At 42.8% G+C, this 27,299-nt stretch overlaps 1 protein-coding gene across 1 annotated transcript in view; it reads left to right on the top strand.

Moving 5' to 3' along the window:
* The window catches only part of LOC126456482 (sodium channel protein Nach-like), a 286,210-nt gene that overhangs the window by 83,314 nt on the left and 175,597 nt on the right, over positions 1–27,299 (top strand). The window contains exon 4 of the mRNA XM_050092232.1: positions 26,537–26,743. Coding sequence (XP_049948189.1) covers positions 26,537–26,743 — 207 coding nt within the window. The remainder of the gene's footprint in view (positions 1–26,536; positions 26,744–27,299) is intronic.

Genomic DNA, 27,299 nt, shown 5'->3' with positions numbered 1-27,299 from the left:
ATGGATGTGAACATGGACGATAAACAGTTTAGACAAGAAGGGAACAGAAGCTTTGAAATGTGGTGCTACAGAAGAATGCTGAAGGTTAGATAGGTAGATCACATAACTAATGTGGAGGTACTGAACAGAATTGGGGAGAAAACGAATTTATGGTACAACTTGACCATAAGAAGGGATCGGTTGGTAGGACCCACTCGGAGGAATCAAGGGAACGCCAATTTAGTGCTGGAAGGAAACAGGGAAGGTAAAAATCGTAGAGGGAGACCAAGAGATGAATACAGTAAGCAGATTCAGACGGATGTGGGTTGTAGTAGTTACTCGGAGATGAAGAGGCTTGCATAGGATAGAGCAGCATGGAGAGCTCCTTCAAACCAGCCTTTCGACTAAAGACCACAATAACAACAACAGGACGCATGTGGCATAATACAGTGCTCACGAGGAGAACACGGCAAGTCCAATGACCCAATTACCCAGAAATTTCGCTCAGTGGAGAAAGTTAAAATAAACGAAAAGTGTCGTGGGTGATATGTAGATACTTGACCGTTTCTGACAAAACGGCCGTCAAATTTTCTACGCAATTTATGTCTTTTAGCGGTCGATACACTCAGCCCTAGTGGTGGCATATTAGCTAGCGTTGCAGATTCTCTAATTTATCTACTCATGTCCGTAGAAGAATGCAACACGAATATTTATTATCAAGTTAGGGGATACAAGAGCGTTATCTAGAACTTAGAACTACTTAAACCTCACTAACCTAAGGATTCGAACCTGCGACCGTAGCGGTCGCGCGGTTCCAGACTGAAGCACCGAGAACCACTCGGCCACTCCGGCTGGCCAAGAGCGATATATTAATTGTAAAATTACAATTGGGTTTCGCAATAAGTGTCATACATCTGTTATATCATACATGTGTCTATGGTCTTTTCAGGAGCTACAATCTTTTTAAATTCTCGTATTCTTGAATTTTACTTTTACATCAGTCGTTAAGTCATATATTCTTGTTTTTATTCTTCAGAAAGATTTTTGTGGGTTCCCTTGGATTATAACGATCATAGAAACATTCGAAACACAGATATTCGGAATATCACGAACATTACTCGGAGGCAGGTTCGCCACAGCGACATTCTCACTCGGGAAAGAAACATCATTAACGTTGCTGAAGATTCCACCCGTGGGTAAGAATTTCGCGGCAGACCAGACACAACCGATCACTTTCCGGAAACCTGGCGCTTGTGATTGATTGCGAATCAAGATTCACTACAGGAATTTCACCGAAAATAATTTCAAATAATTTTTTCATTCATTTATTTTTTTTTTTAAATTCATCAACCAGGAATACTATTAGTATACACGAATAAGGACAAAGTTATTTCAGTATACCTTGGAAAACATTCCTGTAGTAATCTTCCACGGACGTGGATAGATAATGAAGAACAAAAATAAAAGTAAATTAGGGTTTCGAACACGGGGCTCAAAAGTGTAAAGCACCGATACTAGCTTCTGTGCCACCGCTTCCGTTGAACCATTTACTCTCTCAAAGACGTACGAAGTAGCTCGAAAACTTTGACTGTCGTTTTATCAGAAACGGTCGACTATCTACGGATAAGCCAAGACACTTGTTGGCTTGTGCCATTCCAAGCTTTCCCGGCGGATATGCTTTAAGCTGTCTTCACGGGTTTGTCGCCGGATGACGTGCAAATTCGACAATATTTTCTCGGAGCAACTGGCCGACACCTTCATATGGTTGAACCTTGCTGGTGGCTAGGTACGACTGACGGTATCCGCACGTCGACGCCCTGTGTACAGAACACGCGCGTGAAGAATGCGCAGGCGCATGCTCAGTGATTTACAGATATATTGCCCCATACTAAAACGCCCTCTGCTGAAAGTCGCAGAGCGGCCCTCCTGCGCGTATGTTTACAAACAGTGCGGCCAGACGTCACTCACTAAAAACTATTCTAGACCAATGTTATGGCGGGTCTGTAATCGAAAAAAATCTTAATTTTTCTCGTCGTGATTTAATAGCAGCCAATGTAGGGTTCCAAGTGTGCTCAGTTGAAATCCCGCGTCCCTGTTGATGAGATTATCAGCTATGCGCATATGCATTGCTTCCTTAATGACGCAGTCCCAGAAAGATGTTGCCGGGCATAAAACTTCTGTCTTTTCATAAATCATGCGATGTCTTGTATTCAGACAGTGTTCTGCAATTTCTGACTTCTCCGATTGGCGTAGGCGTGTATGTCGCTGATGCTCATCGCAGCATTCTTGTACGGTGCGACATGACTGGCCGCCCCACATTGACAAGGAGTCTTGTACACACCAGGTTTCCTCAGGCCAAGTTCATCCTTAACCGAATCCTACAGGTTCCTCAGTTCTGCAGATGGCCGGAAAACACAATGTCATATCTTCCGATTCTTGTCGACGTGGTACCAAAATACGGCTAAAAGGCCAAAGTGGTGGATGTCTTTGTTTCTTCATTCTGCTCCGCAGATTTAACTCGCTTGGGTCTGAATGCATTACGTATCTGACTCTCAGAATAACCGTTTTGTCGGAAAACTGTCTTCAAATGTTGTATTTCACTCGACTGGCCTTCAGGATCAGATAACACACGCGCTCGATGAACTAACGTAAGTAATGCACTACCGCATTGTGCAGGATGATGGCAGCTTGTGGCCTGCAAATATAGATCTGTATGCGTTGGCTTGCTGTAGACGCTGTGTCCCGAGGTTCCATCTGCTTTCCTTCGTACCAAAACATCAACAAAAGGTAAGGTACCAACTTTTTCTACTTTCATTGTGAAGTTTATATTCGGCTGGGGCGAATTTAAATGCTGAATAAACGTAGATAGAGTGTCAAATCGATGTGGTCTCAGCCGGCTGGGGTGGTCGAGCGGTTCTAGGCGCTACAGTCTGGAACCGCGCGACCGCTACGGTCGCAGGTTCGAATCCTGCCTCGGGCATGGATGTATGTGATGTCCTTAGGTTAGTTAGGTTTAAGTAGTTCTAAGTTCTAGGGGACTGATGACCTCAGAAGTTAAGTCCCATAGTGCTCAGAGCCATGTGGTCTCGCCACAAATGTATCATCCACACACCATAGAAAACAAGAAGGTTAGAGAGTGGCTGAATGTAGTGCTTTTTCTTCAAAGTGCTCCATAAAATAACTGGCTACCACGGAAGACAGATGGCTTCCCATAGCGACACCGTCCGCTTGTTCAAAATACTGGTCATGAAATAAGAAGTATGTTAAAGTAAGCACGTGTTTAAACAATGCCACTCTGCCCTTCACAAACTTGTTGTTAATGAGCTCTAAATACACTCCTGGAAATTGAAATAAGAACACCGTGAATTCATTGTCCCAGGACGGGGAAACTTTATTGACACATTCCTGGGGTCAGATACATCTCATGATCACACTGACAGAACCACAGGCACATAGACACAGGCAACAGAGCATGCACAATGTCGGCACTAGTACAGTGTATATCCACCTTTCGCAGCAATCCGTAGATCTTGCTGGCCAGAGCACCCTTCTAGAGCACGTTGGGTGGCACGGGATACATGCTGACGTGCATTGTCCTGTTGGAACAGCAAGTTCCCTTGCCGGTCTAGGAATGGTAGAACGATGGGTTCGATGACGGTTTGGATGTACCGTGCACTATTCAGTGTCCCCTCGACGATCACCAGTGGTCTACGGCCAGTGTAGGAGATCGCTCCCCACACCGTGATGCCGGGTGTTGGCCCTGTGTGCCTCGGTCGTATGCAGTCCTGATTGTGGCGCTCACCTGCACGGCCCCAAACACGCATACGACCATCATTGGCACCAAGGCAGAAGCGACTCTCATCGCTGAAGACGACACGTCTCCATTCGTCCCTCCATTCACGCCTGTCGCGACACCACTGGAGGCGGGCTGCACGATGTTGGGGCGTGAGCGGAAGACGGCCTAACGGTGTGCGGGACCGTAGCCCAGCTTCATGGAGACGGTTGCGAATGGTCCTCGCCGATACCCGAGGAGCAACAGTGTCCCTAATTTGCTGGGAAGTGGCGGTGTGGCCCCCTACGGCACTGCGTAGGATCCTACGGTCTTGGCGTGCATCCGTGCGTCGCTGCGGTCCGGTCCCAGGTCGACGGGCACGTGCACCTTCCGCCGACCACTGGCGACAACATCGATGTACTGTGGAGACCTCACGCCCCACGTGTTGAGCAATTCGGCGGTACGTCCACCCGGCCTCCTGCATGCCCACTATACGCCCTCGCTCAAAGTCCGTCAACTGCACATACGGTTCACGTCCACGCTGTCGCGGCATGCTACCAGTGTTAAAGACTGCGATGGAGCTCCGTATGCCACGGCAAACTGGCTGACACTGACGGCGGCGGTGCACAAATGCTGCGCAGCTAGCGCCATTCGACGGCCAACACCGCGGTTCCTGGTGTGTCCGCTGTGCCGTGCGTGTGATCATTGCTTGTACAGCCCTCTCGCAGTGTCCGGAGCAAGTATGGTGGGTCTGACACACCGGTGTCAATGTGTTCTTTTTTCCATTTCCAGGAGTGTAGTCCTGCAAGAGCACCTTTGTAAATAACATAAAAACTTAGTAAGAGATCCGGCGATTGCAATCTAAGGTGACTTATGAAATCTTCAGAGTTTCGAATGTGATGGTCGTACATGCCTACGAGACGTTCCAATAGTGATGTCAGATACTTGGCAACAAAGTAAGTAGGTGCTCCTATGTTACTTACAATGGGACTGAGAGATACCCCATTCTAATGGATCTTGGGTAGGCCAAAGAGCCTATGAGGAACTGCAGCCTGTTGACGCAAACTCTTGGTGACTTGCGCTGGAATCGAGCTTTTCCTGATGACTTCCAAAGTCTTTCTCGGATCCTACCCGTCGAACCACTTTTTAATTTGCGGTAGGCAGGATCGGCGAGCAGTTTGTATTGCTATTATATTCTGTGCGTTAGAGGAGCACAGTAGCATTTCCTTTGTCAGTAGGTAAGATGACGATGTCTTTGTCTCCTCTCAATTCTCGTAGAGCATTTCTTTCAGCTGAGGTGATGTTAAAGTTGGACTTCTTAGATGATGCGGCATGTGTCACTCCTAATCTCTTCGGCAGCATCCTTGGGAAGTTTCGAAACAGGCTGTTCTATTCCACTAATCACATCTCGGATGGGAATGGTCTCCGATGTAGGTGCCAAATTCAGGCCCTTCTCTAGCACCGAAACTGCAACGTCTGCCAAAGTCTTCTCCTTGAGATGAAACACAGCACGTCTTCTTGGCATGTCTTCTTGTGCTCGGGCTTCAAGTCGATCGTATTTTGTCATTCGACGAACCTTAGCTTGTCGTTCAGTCCAACCAGCCAGTACCCTAGTGGCGCTGTCTACCCAGTTCTAGGATATCAGTGAAAGGCTCGATGAAATTTTCAGATGGAGTGATAGTAATTGTCTGGACACCAAGCACAATTCCTGACACGTATAGTGCACCCTTTCTCTCACAAGTGCCACACTCGCCCGTTGTTTAATTCTAATGGCAGCCGCAGAGTTTATACAATCTTTAAATTTATCAGATGTGTTGGGTTATTTTCAGTTTTCTTCCATCGATCGAAGTTTTTGATAAAATCTCGTCAGTGCAATTTTCCACTCTCTTCGTAGCTCCTTAATGTAGTCCAGACTCGTGCCTGTTATTTTGAAAGGGGGAAATATTCAGGCTGAGATAAATTTAGTGAATAAAGTGGATGATGCAAGGTTGACATCTGCTTTCCAATGAGGAACTGGCGAGTCACTGCATCCGAAAGTCTACATTCTCAAAAATTTTAGAGAAGTATACAATACAAGCAGCATCTTAACCAACTAACTAAAAATAATATTTTTCTCATAGTCATAGTGGCGATTGTCGAAGAGTTCTCGATATTGAGAAGGCTATTTACATACACAGCAATAATGCACTTAATTCTTTAGGCAATAAATTGTCGGCTACTGCCATTTTTGGTGATCTGCCAATGGCCTTTTAAGTAGATTAGTACATTACCAGTGAATTCCGATTGTTTAAAGAATCGAACACCCATGTATAAAACAGCTTCAAACTTCTGATTACTGTACAAGTCAGTTAATGTATTCAGTGTTTGACTTTAAGCATGTAACCGAGAAAAAATTTAGGAAAGGTTTCAAAGAACGTTTAACGTCTGTCAGAAGTAATTAAGTGCTACCGTTATGAAACACTGGGTCATTTGCACTCCACTTTAAGCAGAGCTAGTTTTTCACGCATCTCAGTGTTTATTACATCATATCTCTGAACTATGTGTCGTACAGTGATACAATTGTGCAATTACTTTCACTGGAAAGTGTGTTGCGAATGGAGTTAGTAGGAAAGAAGATGTAAATTAAAATGTCATGTGCCTTGATGTTGAAGTTTACTGTATACCATTTTAAGCAATAGCTATTTAACGCGAATCTAAATATTTATGACGTCGTATCTCCTCAACTACTCGTCGCACAATGATATAATTTTGCAAGGACATTCCGTGTTACCTACATCTACATCATTACTCCGCAAGCCACCTGATGGTATTGGTGGATGGTAGCTCTGGTACCACTAACTGATCCCCCCTTCCGTGCTCCATTCGCGAATGGCGCGTGAGAGGAATGGTTGTCGGTAGGACTTTGTATTGGCTCTAATTTCTCGAATTTTCTTGTCTTGGTCATTTCGTCGGTATATGTAGGAAGAAGTAATGTGCTGCCTAATCATCCCGGAAAGTGCTCTCTCGAAATTTCATTAGCAAGCTTCTCAGTCATGCACAACGACTCTCTCGTCTGCCACTGGAGTTTATTGATATCATTTGAGAGTTACACACCTTTAATACAACAAATGTAAGAAATGACATATTGCTGTCTCGATAGTAACAACGGTTTTGAAATGGGACTGACTATAAACCGTGGTTACTATGGCCCAATTTTTGACTTTGTTTTTTATACGTGGTAAAAATAAAAACAGATTAATAGCAGAGAGAGAATTTCACATATGCTTTCCTAGTATTGTCAAAGACTTGTGCCATCAGGTTGAAAACTATGAAACAAAATGCATCACATCTGTTGCTGAGACACCATAAAAAACGCTGATCACTGTTACCCGCACTTGGGGCAAGTTTCATCCACGCAGTCATTTGTTCGTGAAAAGGGGTATTAAAATGTTGGGACAAAGTAAACACGATGAATATCTCTAGAGTAGTCATGAACTCATACTGGAGTACGATGAAAAATAAAACACTAAATTTTGAAGGTAAGAAGAGGAAAACAGTGTACAATGTTTCAACAATCGTCTAATTGATTTTGAAGTTACATTTTACACTTTGATAATTATGTACAAAGAAGCATGTATCTTACGTTACGGATGCTGTACACTGTGGGTATTACCGTTATTACACAAATAACTGAAGCTCTGTTACTTGAAAATAGCCACGGTTTGTTGGTCATGGTGGACAGATAATTCTTATCAGATCTTCCCAAGGGTAAAATAGTATCTCTTTTTGTTCTGGATATTTATAGTAGGATGTTATCTTACCCGTACAGTTCACCTTAACACCCTCATCACTCACCACAGTCGCATTTGCGAGATATTTATCTTTGTCGTAAAAAACTGTATCATATTGCCCAACTGCTAATTTCTCGTTCAACATTTTGTGTTGCTGGCTATCATTTTCAACTTCAGAGGAGGTTTCAGAATCACATTTACATCAACATGTTGTTGTCGTCTTCAGTCCTGAGAGTGGTTTGATGCAGCTCTCCATGCTACTCTATCCTGTGCAAGCTTCTTCATCTCCCAGTACCTACTGCAACCTACGTCCTTCTGAATCTGCTTAGTGTATTCATCTCTTGGTCTCCCTCTACGATTTTTACCCTCCACGCTGCCCTCCAATGCTAAATTTGTGATCACTTCCTTGATGCCTCAGAACATGTCCTACCAATCGGTCCCTTCTTCTTGTCAAGTTGTGTCACAAACTCCTCTTCTCCCCAATTTTGTTCAATACCTCCTCATTAGTTATGTGATCTACCCATCTAATCTTCAGGATTCCTCTGTAGCACCACATTTCAAAAGCTTCTATTCTCTTCTTGTCCAAACTATTTATCGTCCATGTTTCACTTCCATACCTGGCTACACTCCATACAAATACTTTCAGAAACGACTTCCTGACATTTCAATTTATACTCGATGTTAACAAATTTTTCTTCTTCAGAAACGCTTTCCTTGCCATTGCCAGTCTACATTTTAAATCCTCTCTACTTCGACCATCATCAGTTGTTTTGCTCCCCAAATAGCAAAACTCCTTTACCACTTTAAGTGTCTCATTTCCTAATCTAATTCCCTCAGCATCACCCGACTACATTCCATTATCCTTGTTTTGCTTTTGTTGATGATCATCTTATACCCTCCTTTCAAGACACTGGCCATTCCGTTCAACTGCTCTTCCAAGTCCTTTGCTGTCTCTGACAGAATTACAATGTCATCGGCGAACCTCAAAGTTTTTATTTCTTCTCCATGGATTTTAATACCTACTCCGAATTTTTCTTTTGTTTCCTTTGCTGCTTGCTCAATGTACAGATTGAATAACATCGGGGACAGGCTACAACCCTGTCTCACTCCCTTCCCAACTGCTGCTTCCCCTTCATGTCCCTCGACTCTTATAACTGCCATCTGGTTTCTGTACAAATTGGAAATAGCCTTTCGCTCCCTGTATTTTACCCCTGCAATCAATATAATTTGAAAGAGAGTATTCCAGTCAACATTGTCGAAAGCTTTCTCTAAGTCTACAAATGCTACAAATATAGATTTGCCTTTCCTTAATCTATTTTCTAAGATAAGTCGTAGGGTCAGTATTGCCTCACGTGTTCCAACATTTCTGCGGAATCCAAACTAATCTTCCCCGAGGTCGGCTTCTACCAGTTTTTCCATTCGTCTGTAAAGAATTCGCGTTAGTATTTTGCAGCTGTGACTTATTAAACTGATAGTTCGGTAATTTTCACATATGTCAAGACCTGCTTTCTTTGTGACTGGAATTATTATATTCTTCTTGAAGTCTGAGGGTATTTCGCCTGTCTCATACATCTTGCTCACCAGATGGTAGAGTTTTGTCAGGACTGGCTCTCCCAAGGCCGTCAGTAGTTCTAATGGAATGTTGTCTCCTCCCGGGGCCTTGTTTCGACTCAGGTCTTTCAGTGCTCTGTCAAACTCTTCACGCAGTATCGTATCTCCCATTTCATCTTTATCTACATCCTCTTCCATTTCCATAATATTGTCCTCAAGTACATCGCCCTTGTATAGACCCTCTATACACTCCTTCCACCTTTCTGCTTTCCCTTCTTTGCTTAGAACTGGGTTTCCATCTGAGCTCTTGATATTCATACAAGTGGTTCACTTTTCTCCAAAGGTCTCTTTAATTTTCCTGTAGGCAGTATCTATCTTACCCCTAGTGAGATAAGCCTCTACATCCTTACATTTGTCTTCTACCCACCCCTGCTTAGCCATTTTGCACTTCCTGTCGATCTCATTTTTGAGACGTTTGTATTCCTTTTTGGCTGCTTCATTTACTGCATTTTTATATTTCCTCCTTTTATCAATTAAATTCAATATTTCTTTTGTTACCCAAGGATTTCCACTAGCCCTTGTCGTTTTACCTTCTTGATCCTCTACTGCCTTCACTACTTCATCCCTCAGAGCTACCCATTCTTCTTCTACTGTATTTTTTCCCCCCTTCCTGTCAATTGTTCCCTTATGCTCTCCCTGAAACTCTCTACAACCTCTGGTTCTTTCAGTTTATCCAGGTCCCATCTCCTTAAATTCCCACCTTTTTGCAGTTTCTTCAGTTTTAATCTACAGTTCATAACCAATAGATTGTGGTCAGAGTCCACATCTGCCCTTGGAAATGTCTTACAATTTAAAACCTGGTTCCTAAATCTCTGTCTTACCATTATATAATCTATCTGAAACCTTCTAGTATCTCCAGGATTCTTCCATGTATACAACCTTCTTTCATGATTCTTGAACCAAGAGTTAGCTATGATTAAGTTATGCTCTGTGCAAAATTCTACCAGACGGTTTCCTCTTTCGTTTCTCTCCCCCAATCCATATTCACCTACTATGTTTCCTTCTCTCCCTTTTCCTACTATCGAGTTCCTGTCACCCATGACTATTAAATTTTCGTCTCCCTTCACTACCTGAATAATTTCTTTTATGTCATCATACATTTCATCAATTTCTTCATCATCTGCATAGCCAGTTGGCATATAAACTTGGACTACCGTAGTAGGAATGGGCTTCGTGTCTATCTTGGCCACAATAATGCGTTCACTATTCTGTTTGTAGTAGCTTACCCGCACTCCTACTTTTTTATTCATTATTCAACCTACTCCTATATTACCCCTATTTGATTTTGTATTTATAACCCTGTATTCACCTGACCAAAAGTCTTGTTCCTCCTGCCACCGAACTTCACTAATTCCCACTATATCTAACTTTAACCTATCCATTTCCCTTTTTAAATTTTCTAACCTACCTGCCCGATTAAGGGATCTGACATTCCACGTTCCGATCCATAGAACGCCAGTTTTCTTTCTCCTGATAACGACGTCCTCTTGAGTAGTCCCCGCCCAGAGATCCGAATGGGGGACTATTTTACCTCCGGAATATTTTACCCAAGAGGACGCCATCATCTTTTAACCATACAGTAAAGCTGCATGCCCTCGGGAAAAATTACGGCTGTAGTTTCCCTTGCTTTCAGCCGTTCGCAGTACCAGCACAGCAAGGCCGTTTTGGTTAGTGTTGCAAGGCCAGATCAGTCAATCATCCAGACTGTTGCCCCTGCAGCTACTGAAAAGGCTGCTGCCCCTCTTCAGGAACCACCGTTTGTCCGGCCTCTCAACAGATACCCCTCCGTTGTGGTTGCACCTACGGTACGGCCATCTGTATCGCTGAGGCACGCAAGCCTCCCCACCAACGTCAAGGTCCATGGTTCATGGGGGTAGGACATCTACACAGATACTCCGCAAGTCACCGCACGGTGCCCTGGCAGAGAGTACGGTGTACCACCACTAGTCGTTTCCTTTTCCTGCAGCACTCGCAAATAGAGCGAGGGCAAAAACGACCGCCTGTATGCCTCCGTACAGGCCCTAATTTCTCGTCTCTTATCTTCCCTGTGCGTAATGTATGTCGGTGGCAATAGGATCGTTGCGCAGTCAGCTTCAAATGTCGGTTCTCTAAACTTTCTCAGTAGTGCTTTTATTTTATTTTATTTACGCGTCAAGTTCCGTAGGACGAAATTGAGGAGCAAATCTCCAAGGTCATGGAACGTGTCAGTACATGAAATCACAACAAAGAAGTAATAACCGAAAAAATAAATGTTTATGAAGCCAAAACAGTCAGTCCATAAGCTTAAGTAAACGCAATCAACAATACAACAAGAAACAGCTTAATTTTTCAAGGAGCTCCTCGACACAATAGAAGGAGTGACCCATGAGGAAACTCTTCAGTTTGTATTTGAAAGCGCTTGGATTACTACTAAGTTTGTTTAATTCGAGTGGTAGCTTATTAAAAATGGATGCAGCAGTATACTACACACCTTTCTGCACAAGAGTTACGGAAGTCCGTCCAAATGCAAATTTAATTTCTGCCGAGTATTAACTGAGTGAAAGCTGCTTATTCTAGAGAATAAGCTAATATTGTTAACAGGAAATGACAGTAAGGAATATACATATTGAGAGGCCAGTGTCAAAATACCCAGACTCGTGAACCGGAGTCGACTAGAGGTTCGTAGACTTACACTACTTATTGCCCGAACCACCCGTTTCTGAGCCAAAAATATTCTTTTAGAATGGGAAGAGTTACCCCAAAATATAATACTATACCACATAAGCGAATGAAAATAAGCAAAGTAGGCTAATTTTCGTGTCAAACGGTCACTCACTCCAGATACTGTTCGAATAGTAAAAATGGCAGCACTAAGTCTTTCAACAAGATCCTGAACGTGGGCTTTCCACAACAGTTTACTATCTACCTGAACACCTAGAAATTTGAACTCTTCAGTTTTACTAATCATATTCCCATTCTGTGAAATTAAAACGTCGGGTTTTGTTCAATTGTGTGTTACAAACTGTAAAAACTGACTCTTACTTTGATTTAGCGTTAGTTTGTTTTCTACAAGCCATGAACTTAGGTCATGAACTGCACTATTTGAAACCGAGCCAATGTTGAGCACAACATCCTTTACTACCAAGCTAGTGTCATGAGCAAACAGAAATATTTTAGAGTTACCCATAATACAAGAGGGCATATCATTTATTTAAATAAGGAACAGGAGTGGCCCCAACACTGATCCCTGGGGCACCCCCCACTTGACAGTACCCCACTTAGACCCTACATCACGGCAATTCTCAACGTTGTCAATAATGTCCTTTTGCTGTCTGTTGATAGAGTAAGAGGTGAACCAATTGTGAGATACTCCAAATATTCTGTAATGGTCCAACTTCTGGAGCAATATTTTGTGATCAACACAATCAAATGCCTTAGTTAAATCAAAAAATATGCATAGCGTTCGAAACCTTTTGTTTAACCCATCCAGTATCTCCCATAGAAAAGAGAATATAGCATTTTCAGTTGTTAAACAACTTCTAAAGCCGAATGTACATTTAATAGCAAATTGTATGATATAAAATGATCAATTATCCTTAAATACACAGCCTTTTCAATAACTTTAGCAAACACTGATGGCATAGAAAGAGGTCTAAAATTATCTACATTATCCCATTCTCCCTTTTTATAAAGCAGCTTTACTACTAAGTACTTTAATCGCTCAGGAAACTGACCATTCTTAAAGGAAAAATTACAAATATGGCTAATACAGAGCTAACACGTGCAGCACAGTACTTTAACATTCTGCTAGGCACTTCATCATAACCATGAGAGTCCGTAGTCTTCAGTGATTTGATTACTGACTCAATCTCCCTCTTGTCTGTATCACAGAGGAGTATTTCAGACATCAATCTCGGAAAGGCATTTGCCAGGAAAGTTGTATGATTCCCTGAAATTAAATTTTATTTAATTCACCAGCAATGCTCAGAAAATGCTTGTTAAATACTGTACATGTATCTGATTTATCAGTAACAGAAATATTTTTACTGCAAACTGACCTTATATCGTCGACCCTGGGCTGCTGATCAGACAGTTCCTTCACAACTGACCATATGGTTTTAATTTTATCCTGTGAATTAGCTATTCTATTTGCATACCACGTACTCTTTGCCTTCCTAATAACATTTTAAGCACCTTACAATGCTGTTTGTAATGGGCTACAGTAGCTTGATTGTGACTAATTCTAACATTGTGATATAATTCTCACTTTCTTCTACATGATATCCTTATCCCACTAGTCAGCCACCCGGGCTGCCTATTACTGTTAGTACCACGTTTAGAACGTTCTGATGGAAAGCAACTCTCAAAGAGCATGAGAAATGTGTTAAGGAAAGCATTATATTTATCAAACTTCCTGGCAGATTAAAACTGTGTGCTGGACCGAGACTCGGACTCGGTACCTTTGCCTTTCGCGGGCAAGTGCTCTGCCATCTGAGCTACCCAAGCACGACTCACGCCCCGTCTTCACTACTGTACTTCTGCCAGTACCTCGTCTCCTACCTTCCAAACTTTACAGAAGCTCTCCTATGAACCTCTCTTTCTGCCATTATATTTATTATCTATGTGGTCTAGGGGTAGCATCTTTGATTCATAATCAAAACGTCTTCGGTCCCGGGTTCGATCCCCGCCACTGCCTAAATTTTGATAAATAATCAGCATTGGCATCCGAAGACTTCCGGCATAAGAAGTCAGCCTCATTCTGCCAACGGCCTTGTCAAAGAGGGCGGAGGAGCGGATAGAGGTTCAGGGCACTCTCTTGTCCTAGGGGTGGGAAATTGCCCCTAAAGGCGGAAGAATCAGCAATGATCAACGACATGAGGATTCAGAAGGTAATGGAAACCAAGGCATTAAAGACACGTAACGTGCATCCACAGGACATGTGGCCTGTAATTGAAGAAGTGTCATGATGATCTCTCCATTGGCAAAACATTCCGGAATAGTCCCCCATTCGGATCTCCGGGAGGGGACTGCCAAGGGGGAGGTTACCATGAGAAAAAGATTGAATAATCAACGAAAGGATAACGTCCTACGAGTCGGGGCGTGGAATGTCAGAAGCTGGAACGTGGTAGGGAAACTAGAAAATCTGAAAAGGGAAATGCAAAGGCTCAATCTAGATATAGTAGGGGTCAGTGAAGTGAAGTGGAAGGAAGACAAGGATTTCTGGTCAGATGAGTATCGGGTAATATCAACAGCAGCAGAAAATGGTATAACAGGTGTAGGATTCGTTATGAATAGGAAGGTAGGGCAGAGGGTGTGTTACTGTGAACAGTTCAGTGACCAGGTTGTTCTAATCAGAATCGTCAGCAGACCAACACCGACAACGATAGTTCAGGTATACATGCCGACGTCGCAAGCTGAAGGTGAACAGATAGAGAAAGTGTATGAGGATATTGAAAGGGTAATGCAGTATGTAAAGGGGGACGAAAATCTAATAGTCTTGGGCGACTGGAATGCAGTTGTAGGGGAAGGAGTAGAAGAAAAGGTTACAGGAGAATATGGGCGTGGGACAAGGAATGAAAGAGGAGAAAGACTAATTGAGTTCTGTAACAAGTTTCAGCTAGTAATAGCGAATACCCTGTTCAAGAATCAACGAAAAGGCCGGGAGATACGGGAAGATTTCAATTAGATTACATCATGGACAGACAGAGATTCCGAAATGCAAAGAAGTGGGATACGGAAGTACTAAGGAATGACGAGATACGTTTGAAGTTCTCTAACGCTATAGATACGGCAATAAGGAATAGCGCAGTAGGCAGTACAGTTGAGGAGGAATGGACATCTCTAAAAAGGGCCATCACAGAAGTTGGGTAGGAAAACATAGGTACAAAGAAGGTAGCTGCGAAGAAACCATGGGTAACAGAAGAAATACTTCAGTTGATTGATGAAAGGAGGAAGTACAAACATGTTCCGGGAAAATCGGGAATACAGAAATACAAGTCGCTGAGGAATGAAATAAATAGGAACTGCAGGGAAGCTAAGACGAAATGGCTGCAGGAAAAATGTGAAGACATCGAAAAAGACATGATTCTCGGAAGGACAGACTCAGCATACAGGAAAGTCAAAACAACCTTTGGTGCCATTAAAAGCAACGGTGGTAACGTTAAGAGAGCAACGGGAATTCCACTGCTAAATGCAGAGGAGAGAGCAGATAGGTGGAAAGAATACATTGAGAGCCTCTATGAGGGTGAAGATTTGTCTGATGTGATAGAAGAAGAAACAGGAGTCGATTTAGAAGAGATAGGGGATCCAGTATTAGAATCGGAATTTAAAAGAGCTTTGGAGGACTTACGGTCAAATAAGGCAGAAGGGACAGATAACATTCCATCAGAATTTCTAAAATCATTGGGGGAAGTGGAACCATAACGACTATTCACGTTGGTGTGTAGAATATATGAGTCTGGCGACATACCATCTGACTTTCGGAAAAGCATCATCCACACAATTCCGAAGACGGCAAGAGCTGACAAGTACAAGAATTATCGCACAATCAGCTTAACAGCTCATGCATCGAAGCTGCTTACAAGAATAATATACAGAAGAATGGAAAATAAAATTGAGAATGCGCTAGGTGACGATCAGTTTGGCCTTAGGAAAAGGAAAGGGACGAGAGAGGCAATTCTGACGTTGCGGTTAATAATGGAAGCAAGGCTAAAGAAAAATCAAAACACGTTCATAGGATTTGTCGACCTGGAAAAAGCGTTCGACAATATAAAATGGTGCAAGCTGTTCGAGATTCTGAAAAAGTAGGGGTAAGCTATAGAGAGAGACGGGTTATATACAATATGTACAACGACCAAGAGGGAATAATAAGAGTGGACGATCAAGAACGAAGTGCTCGTATTAAGAAGGGTGTAAGACAAGGGTGTAGCCTTTCGCCCCTACTCTTCAATCTGTACATCGAGGAAGCAATGATGGAAATAAAAGAAAGGTTCAGGAGTGGAATTAAAATACAAGGTGAAAGGATATCTATGATACGATACGCTGATGACATTGCTATCCTGAGTGAAAGTGAAGAAGAATTAAATGATCTCCTGAACGGAATGAACAGTCTAATGAGTACACAGTATGGTTTAAGAATAGATCGGAGAAAGACGAAGGTAATGAGAAGTAGTAGAAATGGGAACAGCGAGAAACTTAACATCGGGATTGATGGTCACGAAGTCAATGAAGTTAAGGAATTCTGCTACCTAGGCAGTAAAATAACCAATGACGGACGGAGCAAGGAGGACATCAAAAGGAGACTCGCTAAGGCAAAAAAGGCATTTCTGGCCAAGAGAAGTCTACTAGTATCAAATACCGGCCTTAATTTGAGGAAGAAATTTCTGAGGATGTACGTCTGGAGTACAGCATTGTATGGTGGTGAAACATGGACTGTGGGAAAACCGGAACAGAAGAGAATCGAAGCATTTGAGATGTGGTGCTATAGACGAATGTTGAAAATTAGGTGGACTGATAAGGTAAGGAATGAGGAGGTTCTACGCAGAATCGGAGAGGAAAGGAATATGTGGAAAATACTGATAAGGAGAAGGGACAGGATGATAGGACATCTGCTAAGGCATGAGGGAATGACTTCCATGGTACTAGAGGGAGCAAAAACTGTAGAGGAAGACAGAGAATGGAATACGTCAAGCAAATAATTGAGGATGTAGGTTGCAAGTGCTACTCTGAGATGAAGAGGTTAGCATAGGAAAGAAATTCGTGGCGGGCCGCATCAAACCAGTCAGTAGACTGATGACCAAAAAAAAATTTTATCGGCACTATAAACGTCCAGCTACTCTTGTTCCATGATAAGGTTTAAAAAACTCTTCTATCGCTGTTGGATTAACTTCCCTACATAGTTTGTAATTCAATCTGACATTTGTTTGAGTACTGAAGCCTTTAGTGTTAAAATGTGTGCATCATAGTAATTCATCTAGTAATGAAGAATGAATAAAAATATTGTCTGTGGCTGTGCTATTGTTCTCTTGCACCCTAGCTGGAAAAAACACTATCTGAATCAGATCATTTGCATTTATGAGATCTACCAACATCCTTTTCCTTGCACAGTCATATACAAAATTCATATTGAAGTCACCATATATAACTAATTTCTGGTACTTCCTAGAAAGTAAATCAAGAACCCTCTCTAGCTTGAGCAGAAATGCTCTGAAGTCAGAGTTAGAGGAGCTATAAACAACAACAATTATGAGTTTTGTTTCACTAAATTCAACTGCCCCTGCGCAACATTCAAATATATGTTCAGTGCAGTGCCGTGATAGGTCTATGCATTCATATGGAATACTGTTTTTTTTTACATACATAGCCACTCCCCCTCTCCGCAAGCAACTCCTTGATAAACAGCCAGCTAATCTGTATCCTGGTAAAGGAAGCCTCTGAAATGTCAAATTAGTTAAGTGGTGCTCCGATATACCAATAATTTCAGAGTCAACATCTGTAAGCAGTTCACTAACTTTATCTCTAATACCTCTTATATTTTGATGAAATATGCTAATTCCTTCTCTACTTGGAAACATTACATCCTCTGAAGGTGAGCCCTTATTTAGAGGGACTTCCTTTAAGCAGGTATACCTAGCAGCTGACTTCAATTTAAAAAAGGTGCAACTCTAACACCAACTACTACAGGAACTTTTCCATGAGTGATCCCACCACCACCACTCACTACTGTCACCTATAAGCTTTGCCAGCCTCCCCTTACCATGCCTATGGAGGTGCAGTCCGCGCCTAGTGAAACCTGACCTACTGATAGATCCAACTGGCAACACTGAGATGTGACCTATGCCCTCTGCCATCAGCGTCCTTCCAAGCCCCATGTTATCGGGTCTAACAGTCGCATTAAGATGAGGCCGATCATGACGCCGAAACAGTTGCATGAAATGCACATTAGTTCAAATGGTTCAAATGGCTCTGAGCACTATGCGACTCAACTTCTGAGGTCATCAGTCGCCTAGAACTTAGAACTAATTAAACCTAACTAACCTAAAGACGTCACACACATCCATGCAGGATTCGAACCTGCGACCGTAGCGGTCGCTCGGCTCCAGACTGTAGCGCCCAGAACCGCATGGCCACTCCGGCCGGCAAATGCACATTAGTGCCATCAGTTTGAGTAGCTATCCAGCCCCATGTTATCAGGTCTAACAGTCGCATTAAGATGAGGCCAATCATGATGCCGAAACAGTTGCACATCAATTTGAGTAGCTATCTTTATCATGTCACCACCTACATCATATTCCCCGTCCCTATCAAGACTGTCCCCTGCTCCACCCACTATCACTACCTGATCTTCCTTCGTAAAATTCTTACATAACTCCCCCATGCTGTCAGTCACCTGAGGCAATCCTGCACTAGGCTTCACAATTCTGGTGACCTGGTACTCACTCCCCAACACTTTCTGCAACTGCTGGCCCACACCTCTACTGTGCCAGTTACCTAGCAGCAGAACCTTCTTCTTTCTGTTAGGCTTTGCAACTGACCTAGTCCTCATAACTGCTGAGCACTGCTGCATGTTCCCTACATCTACTGCTACACAAGACTCCTCTCCACTCAACTCTGACAGTTGGTCAAATCTATTCCATATTTGCAAAGTATAACTGAATACCTCCTCTTCCTAGCTGCCTTCTTGCCAACTGCCAGTTCCCATTCCTCACCACTCTTCGCCCTCCTCAACCTATGTAGTTCCCCACTTGTGCATTGCAACTACAACCGAAGGGCACAGATCTTATGCTCCTGCTCATCTATCAACTTACTTCTACTACATATTCCGCATTTCTTCGAAATGAATGTCTTCTTCCGTCCAGGGATATCCACTTCAGTTCCCGAAGCATATCTGTAACACTTACATCCTTTTCGAAACTACCGGTAACAAATCTAGTATCTCGCCTCTGAAATGCTTCGACACCTTTTTTCCATCCGATCTGGTGCGGATCCCACATACTCGGACAGGACTCACGAATGGGTCGCACTATCGTCCTATTTGCGGTCTCCTTTACAGATAAAGCACACTGTCCTATAATTCTTTCAATAAACCGTAGTCGACCCTTCACCTTTCCTACCATGGTTCTCACTTGATAGTTTCATGTCATATCGCTTCTCAACGTTATGCCCAGATTTTTAAACAACGTGACTGTGTCAAGCAGGACATTAGTAATGGTGTATCCGAACATTACGGATTTGTTTTTCCCGCTCATCCGAATTAACTTACATTTTTCTACATTTCAAATCAGCTACCATTCATCACATCGACCGAAATTTTGTCTAGGTCATCTTGTATCTTCGACACTTCCCTGTACATCACAGCATCATCAGCGAACAACCGCAGATTGCTGGCCACCCTGTCCGCCAGATAATTTGTGTGTATAGAAAATAGCAACGGTCCAATCATACTTCCGTGGATACCTCAGATGTTACCCCGCCTCCGATGAACACTCGCCGTCGAGGAGAAGTTGTTGTTGTTGTTGTTGTTGTGTTAGTCTTCAATCCAAAGACTGGTTTGATGCAGCTCTCCATGCTACTTTATCCTGTGCAAGCCTCTTCACCTCTGACTAACTACTGCAACCTACATCTCTCTGAATCTGCTTACTGTATTCATCCCTTGTTCTCCCTCATTTTTTTTACTCATTATTAAACCTACTCCTGCTTTTCTGTATTTATAACCCTGTATTCACCTGACCAGTAGTAGTGTTCCTCCTGCCACCAAACTTCACTAATACCCAGTATATCTAACTTTAACCTACCCATTTCCCTTTTTAAATTTTCTAACCTGCGTGCCCGATTAAGGGATCTGACATTCCACGCTCCAATATCTGGAACGACGGTTTTGTTTCTCCTGATGACGACGTCCTCCAGAGTAGTCACCCCCCGAGATTCGAATGGCGGACTATTTCACCTCCGGAATATTTTACGCAAGAGGATGCCATCATCATATAACCACACAGTAGAGCTGCAGGCCCTCACGAAAAATTACTGCTGTAGTTTCCCCTTGCTTTCAGCTGTTCCCAGTACCAGCACAGCAAGGCCGTTTTGGTTGATGTTACTAGCCGAGAACAGTCATTCAGCCTGTTGCCCCCTGCAACTTCTGAAAAGGCTGCTGCCTCTCTTCAGAAACGACGCGTTTGTCTGCCCTTTTAACAGATACCCCTCATTTGTGGTTGCACCTACTGTACGGCTATCTATATTCTCCGAGGCACGCAAACCTCCCCACCAACAGCGGCAAGGTCCATAAGGCGGGGGGGGGGGGGGGGGGGGGGACAACAACAACAACAACATCATACTGTGTTCTATTACTTAAGAAGTCTTCGAGCCTGTCATGTCACATATCTGGGAGCCTATTCCGTGTGCTACCTTCGTTAACAGTCTGCAGTGGGGTACTGTGTCGAATGCTTTTCGGATTTTCGGAAATCTAGAAATATGGAGTCTGCCTGTTGCCCTACATCCACAGTTCGCAGTATATCCTGTGAGAAAAGAGCAAGCTGCTTTCTAAAGCCGTGCTGATTCGTGGACATGAACTTTTCGGTATCTAGGAAATTTCTTATGTTTGAACTCAAAATACACTCTACAATTTTCCGGCAAACTGATTTTAGGGATATTGGTCTGTAATTTTTCGGGGCTGTTCTTTTACCCTTCTTATATATAGGAGCCTCCTACAGTTTTTTTTCAGTCGCTTGGCACTTTACTCTGATGGAGATAAATTCGCGATAAATACAAACTAAGTAAGGGGCCAATGACGTAGAGTTCTCTTTGTTAAACCGAATTTGGATTTCATTCGCATCTGGCGGCTTATTTATTTTCAACTCATTCATTTGTTTTTCCACGACAGGGATGTTTATTATCATCTCATTCATAAGGGACCCTGTGCGATGGTCAAACGACGGTACATTTGTACAATTTTACAGGGTGAACGATTTCATAAACGTGGAATTTAAAACTTTTCTCCTTCCTTTTGCTATCTTCTACTACCAAACTAGACTAATCAACTGGTGATTGGATGGAAGCCTTAGACCCGCTTAGCGGGTTTACATAGGACCACAATGTTTTTGGGTTTTCCACCAGATCCATAGTCAAGCTGTTGTATGCTTCGCGCATAGATCTTTTCACAGACGCACGAATGCCTACTAATCTTTGCCTGTCGCCATTTGCGTGTCCTCTTTTGAACCGAGAGTACAACAGCATTTTCCGAATTTTGTTATTAAGTCATGGTGCGTCTTTTCCGTTATTAATCCACTTTCTAGGCGCATACTTGTCCAGAGCACGATTTTCCATCATGACCGCAGTTTATTGTCTAAGTGAGACGCTAACAAGTGCTTATTTACTCTTTCTAGCAGGAAAACTCTCCTAGCGCTCTTGACTGATTTATTAGCTTTCGTAACCATGATGACTAATTAGCTTTCGTAACCATGATGACTAATCCCCGTCTAGTTTGGCCTGTTTGTAGCTACAAGGTCCAAGATATTTCCACTGCCTGTGGGCTGCAGAACTAGCTGCTCAAGACAGTTTACGGGAAAGTGTTCAAAAGTACTTCACAAGACTGTTTGTCTTTACCTCCTGCAGTGAATCCATACACGACCCAGTCTATACTTGGTAGGTTAAAATCACCACCAACTAGTATCGGATGATCTGGGTATTTATGCTCAACTGACCCTAGACTTTCTCCGAATGACTCTAGAACTTTCATAGCGGAGTCGGGTTGTCGATAGAAACATCCAACAATTAACTTGGTTTCACCTAGACCTGTAATGCGCGACCAGATAATTTCACCATTACACTCAATTTCAATCTCAATAGGGGCAATATTTTTGTCAACTGTAATGAACACCACCTCCTACGGCGTCTAATCTGTCTTTCAAATAACCATTACAAGACGCACTAAATATCTCAGAGCTTTTCACTTCGGGTTTTAGCCCGCTCTCAGTCCCAAGAATAATTTGAGGGCCGGCCACTGTGGCCGAGCCGTTCTAGGTGCTTCAGTCCGGAACCGCGCTGCTGCTATAGTCTCAGATTCGATTCCTGCCTCGGGCATGGATGTGTGTGATGTCCTTAAGTTAGTTAGGTTTAAGTAGTTCTAAGTCTAGGGGACTGATGGCCTCAGACGTTAAGTCCCATAGTGCTTAAAGCCATTTCAACCATTTGAATAATTTGAGATTGAGAACTTTCCTGGACGATGGTAAATTCGGAAATTTTGCGACGAACATTTCGACAATTTACTGATAAAATTTTTACAGTTGAACTTTCTTTACTCTGTTTTCCCTACATGCGTATCGACTGGCGAGAGTCTAGTACCACTATTTCCTCATTTTGGGTTACTATGGCCCCAGCTTAAGTAACTCTACATTTTGCAAAAATGTGCACCATTTTACAGAAGTGTTAATATATTATCTAGATTTAATTTCGCACAAACGACAGTTTCTCATCTTATTACCTAATCTGTGAGAAAGCAGAACGACACTCACTTTTTTTTAGCACGTGAGGTCACCAGGAAAAGTTATTGGGACGTAACAGCTGTTAAAACATTTACGTTCAACATCGAGTGCTGGCAGCACAGCATTATTCTGTGGAACTCATGTCCTTCGAGATTGATCTTTGCACATTGTCAATGCATACTGTTTTGTTCACTTCACACCAATGACATGACTTTTTCTGACCAATGGGCCAATTTACCCGCGAAGGACAAAAGTAACCTCAGCTTTTTGAAACATCAAAAATTCAATACATCGAAAATTACGTTATTTTACCTCCAATATATTGTCAGTATCGACGTCAGTCAGATGATTTATTGTAACATGAAATACATGCAGTTGCGAATATGGACAACCATCGGCTGTATAATGGATTGACGACAATGAATATTTGTGCCGAACCGGGACTCGAACCCAGATTTCCCGCCTATAGCGAGCGGTCGCGTTACTATTAGGCTTTCCGAGCATGACTCACGACCTGACCCAAGTTTCTATATGTCGTTATTCATGTGTCCACAACCTGTTATGTACATCTATTATGCAATTTTCCGTACAGGGGACATTTACGTGAAAGTCGCTTGCCCGAAGTCTCCGGATAAATACGATATTGCAGTGCCTGTATTATTCCGAATTACGATGCGAAGTTGCTTCAGACATGCATGCATGCCCGAAGGAACTTTGTATCTGATTGCTTGGAATAGAAACTATATTGATGACAGTGTTGTACAGTGTGACTAAGGCTTGTAGGTTGGAAACGGGGCTGTCTTCAAAGTTATGGTAGGTATTGGAGTCATGACTCTGCGCTAGATTATATTTTCTGTAGAGAGTTGTTTTGATGCCTTGCGCTGAAACTTGTGTGTTTAATCTGATTTTTGGTGTTGTGTCTAGGTTCTGAGTTGGGAATAATGATCTGTTGGTATGTTGGAGGACAAAGAGGCTATGAAGCATTAAAAGATTAGAATACTGGAAACGAAGAGCACATCTTCAGTAACAGAGGCAAAGCTACGTAGGGGATCATGGAGTGGTTTAAGATTGAGTTTTTCAGAATAATATCAAGGTATGCAGCAAAGAGGTAACAGTTGGTTGTTGCGAAGGTGAGGATAATGTGGTGAGGGATTTGTAACAGTGACATGATGGAATACTTTACAATGTTTTGTTGAGTTTGTAGGGCGTGTGGTTCTGTGATTTGTAGATGTCAGTCGCCAGTTCAAGAGGTTTTTATGCTTGTATGAGGTTATGGATGTATCACTGTGAGAATGTACCACTTTCTGCTGTTGAGGAAGAGTTGGCACAGTTGATGGGACTCTTTTAAAAGGAGCAGATCATGTGAGAATGTGTGTGCTGGTGAAAGTAATTAAGCAAGTAGGGGCATGGGTAGATATGGCTTGAGATAAGATCTTTTGAAGAAAGTGTTCAGAGAGAGCATGTCTTCTGAGTTTTCTTGGATAATTGGATGGCTTTTAACTTATATGTGGGTTGAGTCCCATCAGGCAACCCCGTTGGTTTTGTACGGATGTATGGTGTGAATGTCATATGGAGGATTTGAGGGGCTGGACTGAGGACATTTATAGTCATGTTAAGTGAAGTGAGTATAATATCGAGGGTGAAATTGCTTTGAGGATGGGCTTGTCGAAATAGGGGAGTGTGTTACCTTGCAGAGTGTTAGAAAACCGACGTTACCATTCTAGTTCGGCATGGGGCAGGCTTTGGATAATAAGGTCGGCAGTAACGTAGGTGGAGAAGGTCTGGTCAATGCGGTTGATAAAGTCATAGTGTATAGAGTGAGTGGGACCGATAATTACAATGCTGGCATAATTCATTGTTAAGTTCCTTGGGTAAGAATTGTGTACTCCACAAGATAATTAAATGGAAGGGGTGCGTTGTTGATGTGCTGGATGGGAATAATAAGTTCATGTTAAGTGGGTGTTGACTTTGCTTTACATTTGTGAGAATATGTTGGGGGAGAATGGTTACAAGTGTTGCAGGTGAGTGGGGATCGTAGACTAGGGCACTGTTTTGAGGAAGATTTTCCACCAACAGAGTTAGAAATTTATGAGGCCATCAAAACACACGAAAACAATAAAGGAAGTGATAAAGACTCCATTACAGCAGAATTACTGAAATTGTTAGGACCAAAGATCATAAGTGACCTACACTTACTTTTTGAGAACATTTGAAAAGCATAAAAGATTCCAGAAGAGTAGAAAATAACGTCATTCCACCAACTACATAAAAAGGGAGACAAACAAAATGTCACCACACATAGTTGGCGGTTGGGACAGGCCGGCAGCCTTTCTGAACTTTTGGGTGAGCTGTTGAGTATACTTAAAGCGTTTCTGATGTCTGTGGGCCTGTAGTTGTAATCTGGATAGCTATACTCGAAGCCCTGGTGGTGATTTAAAGTTCTTTTATTTAACGGTCTCTTGTGAGGTGAATTCCGTAAAATGTGGATGATAGAGGTGAGACCAGAATCATTGTGGATATGGAGGACTTTACATGTTTGAATACTGATATGGGTTTTTAATTCTCGTTTGACTGAATCTGCCATGGTGTCAGTGTCTACGGCCTGGATGAGAGCAGTAACAATAGGTTGGCAGTGGGCAGTGGAGGGGATTGGGTTGTGTTGGCTGGTGAGTATTGAAAAGGGTGAGGGAGGCGGAAGCAAGGGACTGAAATTTTTTGCATGAGAATTGTTTGTAAAATAGTTCATAAATTTTATTAGATAGACTTTCTTAGGAATAAACCATGAGATGTTAAGGTTGGGTACTGTAGTCCCACATTAGCTACAGGTCCCCATAAAATAGACTGGATAAGTCAGCTTAGAGGTCAGTGGAAGGCAAGTGTGTACCGGCTCCAATAGGATGAAGTGTGATAAAACGCCGGCCGGTGTGGCCAGGGGGTTCTAGGCGCTACAGTCTGGAACCGCGCGACCGCTATGGTCCCAGGTTCGAATCCTGCCTCGGGCATGGATGTGTGTGATGTCCTTAGGTTAGTTAGGTTTAAGTAGTTCTAAGTTCTAGGGGACTGATGACCTCAGCAGTTAAGTCCCATAGTGCTCAGAGCCATTTGAACCATTTTCTGATAAAACACTGTAGTGTTCAAACCAACTTTAAGATTGAGGACAGCTTTATTACTTTTTAAGAATGTTTTGTTTTGTTTGAGAGGCAAGTAGCGAAAGTTCAAAGAACTTGGCGTACATGCAGTATAAAAGAACAGGTTGTTGGATGGTGATTTTGTGAAGTGATAGGTATGGCATCCATGTACTTAGCACTATCAGATTTGTTTTGTAGCCTTTTCGGTTGCTGGATGCCTTTCAAGATACCATCTCAACCTATCCGTCCACATTTCAAGGACCTCTTTGCTACATGGTGTTGTGAACTGTAGCTTTGATCCTGGACTTGATGAATGCCACAATAGCTTCTTAGTGAGAGACTCAAACAGTCATGTGTACACCACAGCTGAGACAAACAACTACCCATCCATCCCAAAAGAACTCTACTGTTTATTCCAGGATGGACATTTTTATGATCTTCCTGAGAACTCCAACATGGAACCATGCTGAATTACTTTTTTCTATTACATTCAGGGTGATATGAACCACAGCTTTGCTGCTGGTCATGATGGGTGTTGAAGTGACGTCCACGTCTGGTAACACTATTCAGAAACCAGGCACCAACCCTTATTTTGACCCAAAGCTATTCTTCGCTAAAGAATGCTTTGAGATGTGTCTCTGCAGCTGGCCCTGAAGAGCACTGCATTTGTGGGTGACAGCTATGGTAGTACTTCCTGAAGACGTCCAGCATCCTCCTGTATCTGGGGCTCCGACTGTGTGTCTCCGCACAAAGCAGTAGAATAGCGTGGCTGCGCTGTTGGCAGTTCCTGGAGTCCCTAGACGAGAGTGCTGGTGTGCGCAGGGTGCTGTGGGTGGTGGTGGTGCTGCTGGGCGTGATCGGCGCGGCGTTCATGGCCAACAACTTCTGGCAGCGCTTCTCGGAGAGCCCGACGCGCGCCATCGTCGAGACCAACCACTACCCATCCTACCGCATACCCTTCCCGGCCATCACACTCTGCAACGCCAACGTCTTCTTCCGGTCGCGCGCGCAACAGCTCGTACAGTACCTGTGAGTAATACACTAGCCCACTGCCAGCTAGCAATCTTCACTGCAAGAAAAAAAAGATCTACGGATACATAAAACCTCTAATTTCGCCTTACACTGATCAGTTTGTAGTCATATACTGTCTGTGATCTTAACGGTTAGATTTCAACTTTACATTGACTGATTAGGATCACATAACAACTTCAGTTCCTCTATATTGCTTGTTTTGTAGTTTGTTTCCATTACTCAGTCTTATCCTTCTACTCCACTGGTGAATTTCTAAGCAAAATCAACTGATGTGAATATGTTACTAATAGTATCAAATAATCTTGTAATCTGTGTCCTGTTTAAATTCACTTCAGTAGTGCAATCATTGTAAATAAGTGTTGTAAAATGATTTTTCTATTTTTTGATGCACGGTGACATATAGCGTTTTAAAAATTGTAGCATGCTCCTCAGTGTACTGAACATTTACATGTTTCATGTACTCATTACAATTTACGTGAAAATAGACTTACGATATCTTTCACTTATTCAACATCCTTGAGGACAGTTCCTCTTGTGATCCTTGGAAGGAGTG

Source organism: Schistocerca serialis, chromosome 2, assembly GCF_023864345.2.
Source record: "Schistocerca serialis cubense isolate TAMUIC-IGC-003099 chromosome 2, iqSchSeri2.2, whole genome shotgun sequence".
In the NCBI taxonomy this organism is placed as follows: domain Eukaryota; kingdom Metazoa; phylum Arthropoda; class Insecta; order Orthoptera; family Acrididae; genus Schistocerca; species Schistocerca serialis.
Note: the sequence above shows the minus strand (reverse complement) of the source record. Positions and strands in the feature narration are given on the sequence as shown.